This window comes from Medicago sativa, chromosome 1, assembly GCF_051527215.1.
Source record: "Medicago sativa cultivar Bolivia chromosome 1, Bolivia_mono, whole genome shotgun sequence".
Lineage (NCBI taxonomy): Eukaryota > Viridiplantae > Streptophyta > Magnoliopsida > Fabales > Fabaceae > Medicago > Medicago sativa.
In genome coordinates, this window is record NC_140749.1 from 91,160,740 (window position 1) to 91,165,928 (window position 5,189).

General features: G+C 31.4%; 1 protein-coding gene across 1 annotated transcript; it reads left to right on the top strand.

Moving 5' to 3' along the window:
* The first annotated feature begins 1,748 nt into the window (after nucleotides 1–1,748).
* LOC146959074 (LOB domain-containing protein 42-like) lies at nucleotides 1,749–3,005 on the top strand. Its single transcript, XM_085734650.1, has 2 exons — nucleotides 1,749–1,944; nucleotides 2,261–3,005. The coding sequence occupies exons 1-2, from the start codon at nucleotides 1,749–1,751 to the stop codon at nucleotides 2,758–2,760; spliced, it is 696 nt and encodes a 231-aa protein (XP_085590776.1). The 3' UTR covers nucleotides 2,761–3,005.
* Nucleotides 3,006–5,189: the final 2,184 nt, after the last annotated feature.

Below are 5,189 nucleotides of genomic sequence, written 5' to 3' on the forward strand. Positions count from 1 at the left end.
CAAGGGATGATGCCCTTTTCCCCAACCTAACAGACCACTACTTCCCCCCAAAAGCCACTGGTATATACCTAAAGGGACATAAAGACTAAAGAAGCCTAGAGACTAAAGAAGCAAAAAAAAAAAAAAAAAAGAAGAGAAAGAGGGGGAGAGAGATAATGTGAGGAAAAGAGGATGGTCGGGAGGGTATATATAGGTGGTTTAAGGTAGCTTAGCACTTAATGAGGTCCAAAAACGTGAGAAAAACTTAAAAAAAACGTGTAAAAACCAATAAAAAGCATTGACCACCGTCCAAAAAACGTTTGTTCTTCAGTTTTTACCACCGGCCAACTAGCGCGAGTTAACTCGCGCATAGGCCAGTGGTGCGTGACTTAAGTCACGCAGAGCTTATAAGGTGCGTAAGTTAAGTCACGTTGCGTGACTTAACTAACACAAGGGCATATTTGGAAGGCTTGCAGGGCGCGAGCGAAATCGTGATTCACTTTTACTCCCGCATAAGCTGGTATGTTTGGAAAAGCGTCAAGATGCTCTATTCACACATTTGGTGAGAAGCAAGCATATAAGTAAATGGGCCTATATGGGCAATATATAAATACCTTTAAATTCTCTTAGCAATCCATAATGCGACAATTAAATTCTCTTAGCACCCACCCTAGAGTCTAATTTTGCAACATGAAAAATCAATATGATTCTATAATAGCAATATATAAATTAATGGATACATTCCCTCAAAAAAATAAATTAATGGATACATCGATTTGAGCTGATCTTTTTTTTTTTTTTGTAAAAAATACCTTTAAACAAACTTTCTCTAAACTTTGAGAAATTAAATCAAATTGTTATTGTATATGTATATTTAAGATAAGATTTTGAATTAGTCCATAAAAACATTAAATTAGAAATATAATGTTATATTGTTGTTCTCATTGAAAAATATAAACACAATTGTTGTTACAATTTTAAAGTCACAATTCAAACACGTCTATATTATTTCTAAAGCAAATAAATAATTAAACAATTCAAATAAAATCCGAAATCATAAAAAAAAACATTTATAATTTACTCAGGTCGCAATTAAACACTTGCCTATTTCATCAATATATTACAAGGAGATTTCATATATCTTGAAAGCCACAAGAAAACCATGGGCACACCCACAATCTCTAATTACCAAATTCTCTCTAAATTGGAAAGAAGATCGAGACAAATATTTGATGTAGATCAAATGGGGCAAAGCAAAGTACTTTTCCATTTTATGGATTTTCATATGGTTGTTTATTATTTACTCATTCAAGCTTAGCCCATGATAAACAACATCTTTCCACTCTCTCGTCAAAAAAATTAAAAAATTTCCACTCTCTCATTTCCAGTGTTATATCACTTTAATCAACACACTTCCCTTTGCTTAATTTGTCTTTTTTGTTTTTAGGCAGCTTGATTTGTCTTCTTATTAAGCCTCACATATATCCTCGTATTACTACCAACCACAAAAAGGCACAATTTTTTGTTCCAATTATTACTCACTTTGTAGAAATTCAAAATTACCAATTTACCATCTTTTCACTTAATCATTAAGTTAATTAGTGTATCACATCTAATACAGCCCAATATTATCCCTTAAAAAAAGCCCAATATTACAAAAGCACTGCCCCAATTAATAAGGTCTCTAATCACCTTTACACCAATTGCCTTGGCTAATTAATTTATAAATACCCCATGAGTAGTTCCTATAGCATCCATAAGTGCTCATAATGAAGTTGAGTTGCAATGGGTGTCGTGTGCTCCGCAAAGGTTGTAGTGATGATTGTATCATCAAGCCCTGCCTTGAGTGGATCAGTTGCCCTGAATCCCAAGGGCATGCCACCCTCTTCCTTGCCAAATTTTATGGCCGAACCGGTTTGCTCAATCTCCTCACCAATGCTACCAATCAAAATCATAATCCACCAGGTAGCTAGCTATGTTCACTATCATAATCTAACACTTAATTCATGAATATTGATGGATGGAATGATTGATCAATGATTCCATCCATCATGGTTTTAAATTGTGGTTGTTGCAGTTGCCGCTACACGACAAACTTTTTTAATGTAATAATAAATGTGACCAACTTAAGTTGATGCGGCCGCAATACCGTTACGGATCATAAATTAAACCTAATGTCTCATTTATGTTCCATAAAATCTTTTCATAGATTCTACATCAAATTTGATTTTAGTTTTTAATATATGATGATTAATGTCTTTAATTTTGTCACAATTTTCAGCTGTGTTTAAATCATTGTTGTACGAGGCAGCTGGTAGATTGGTGAATCCCACATATGGGGCGCTTGGCTTATTTTGGACAGCGAATTGGAGTCGTTGTGAAGCTGCAGTTGAAGCTGTGCTGACTGGATCGAATATTAATGACAGTTTTACAATGATTGATGGGCAGACATCATCAGGTACACTCAATGCTGAAAATCATGTTCTCCCCAAAACCTATGATATACGCCATGTGGCAAAAGGTACCAATGTGGACATCAAAGGGAAAACTCAATTCAAAAGAGCTGGGCAAGTTCTGAAGCCCAAGCCACGAGTTGGTTCAGTCGACTCGGCTACAATGTTGAAATCCCTTTTGAAGAATACCAACATGGAAATTGGGGAGACTTCATCAAGGGTTCAAACAGAGAAAATTAATGAAGCTGCTGAGAATCAAGTGAATTTGGAACTCACTCTTGGCTTTGATTGCCAATCAACTAAGGGCAAGAAAATATTAGATAAATGATCGATTTATTATATGTACTCCCTCCGTCCCAATTTATTTGACCCCTTGGCTCATTTCACACAGATTAAGAAAAATGTATAAATAAAGGGGAAAGTGGAATATATTGTATTGGGAATGATAAAAGTTGTTTTATTTAGTGTTATATTGTATTGGGAATGATGAAAGTTGTATTGAAAATTGAAATGGGTCAGTTATTTTGGGACACTTTTTTTTAGAAAATGAGTCAGTTATTCCGGGACGGATGGAGTAATTCAGTTTCAATTGAGATGTACTTTTTTTATTAGACAGTGGAACAAATGATCAAAGGTTGTTTGTTTGCACCTTAATTTGTGTCATCCTTTTTAGTCATATATGCAGAGTTGTACTCCCTCCGTTACTTTTTAAGCGTTACATTTAAAATAAATTTTCGTTCATTTTTAACTATCGTATTCAAAATTTAATAAACATTAATTATTGATTTTTCAATAATACCCTTACAAAACGACATTAAAAAAGAAACGAGGAAGAAATGTGAACTTTCAAGTTTCACTATCAATATCAATATCAAATACCAGTATCTTTTTTTTTTTTAAATAAAAATAAAAAATCATTATCTTGTTAAGTAGAATCATAGAATGCAATCATCAAAAGTTCTTACAACAGATTCTTCCTTATTTCAATTCAAAAATGACAAAAGAATCTTCACTATAAGCATATAATAGATTTTTAGAGATTTGTGCTTTTCTTTTTCTTCTAAATACAAAGTTTAGATACATTTAGTTTAATATGATAATTGAGACAGAGAAAATTTTAAGACACAAAGAGCATTTCAGAGGTACTAATATATTGTTCATTAATAAAATTCTAATATTAATGAGATTTGTATTTACATCCTTAAAGGATTATTTTTTGTGGACCCTTAAAGGATATATTTGTCAAATCCAAATCAATCGGATTAATTGGTGTTAGTTCAATGAATCTATATCAATTTTTATATAAAGTTTTCCTTATTATTTTTATTACCATATCTATTATTGGAATATATTTTCCTTCATAAATTCCATGATTTGAATATTGGACTTTCTTGACTAAATCAATTTTTTTTAAGGATGACTAAATCATTATAACTGGTAAAATAATTAAGAGTAAATTACACTCCCCTCCCCTCAAAGATGCTTGAATTACACTCTCCTTCCCTTCTATGTTAAAACATACACTTCCCTCCCCTCTTATTCAAAACATATTAGAAAATATTTCACTCTCCTCCCTTGAGAGAAGCTTGAATTACATTCCCCACCCCTCTAAAGTTAAAATCTACGTTTTAGTCCCTCAATATTTTTTTTTAATTTCTAATAATCTAGCAAAAAAATAATCTAACACACTTCAAAGAAAAATAGCAGCACGGGTTCATTTTAATATAATCTAATTTTGAATACATATCTTTCTCTATTTTTTTATTCACAATCTCATTAACATATAGTTTAAACCCTATTATAAAATATGAAACAACCCAACATAAAATTAAAATACGTGAAAAATTACTGAAGTCGATCAAGTATGGTTATTTAAAAGTGAATTTTATATACTAAATTATAAAATTAATAACAAAATATTTAAATTCAATTGTGATTGACATTTAGATTATAAAGAAAAGAATTTATATTTTTTAAATGATGATTCAAAAATAATATATATTATAAAAGTATTTATTTATGTTAAAATAGATTAAAGTGCAGTCCATATTTACTTATTAAGGGGGAAGGTTGTAATTCAAGCATTTTATAGGAGAGGAGAGTATAAATTTTACTTTTCAAGGGAGGAGAGTGTATATTTTAACATAAGAGGGGAGGGGAGTGTAATTCAAACATCTTTGAGGGGAGGGAAGTGTAATTTACTCAATAATTAAATTTGTTTATATTTAATGTTATTTTTCCAAGCTTATCACTCATAGTATTTTTTTTTTGGTGTCCGGGGTTCGAATCCCAGACCTTGCATATATTATGATTATGCAATGTCCTTACCAACTGAGTTATTTATTGTTTCTTTACTATAACAAAAAAATATGCAATATAATTAGGCAAAATCTTAGGTTCCTAAAGTTTGATTGGATAGAACTTTGAGCATGCAGTGACGTTAAAGCTTTTAGGATGAGTTTGTCGTTATTTTGGTTCCCACAAGACTTGAAGGAATAGTGTAAAAATAATATGAAAATATGAATGCCATTGAATAATTGGATGATAGATACATGCTCAACTAAATTTCAGGGGTATCAATTTATTCGCTGTATAATTAACAATATTTTGATAAAGAGATAATTTATGAAATTAAGAATTTGTGAGGTCTTATAAATAGGATGAGAATGTTTCTCAAGAGAGTCCTATTTTAACACCAGTGGCGGTGGGTATGTGTGATTTTATAAACATTAGTAAAAACTCAATGACAATTCAAAT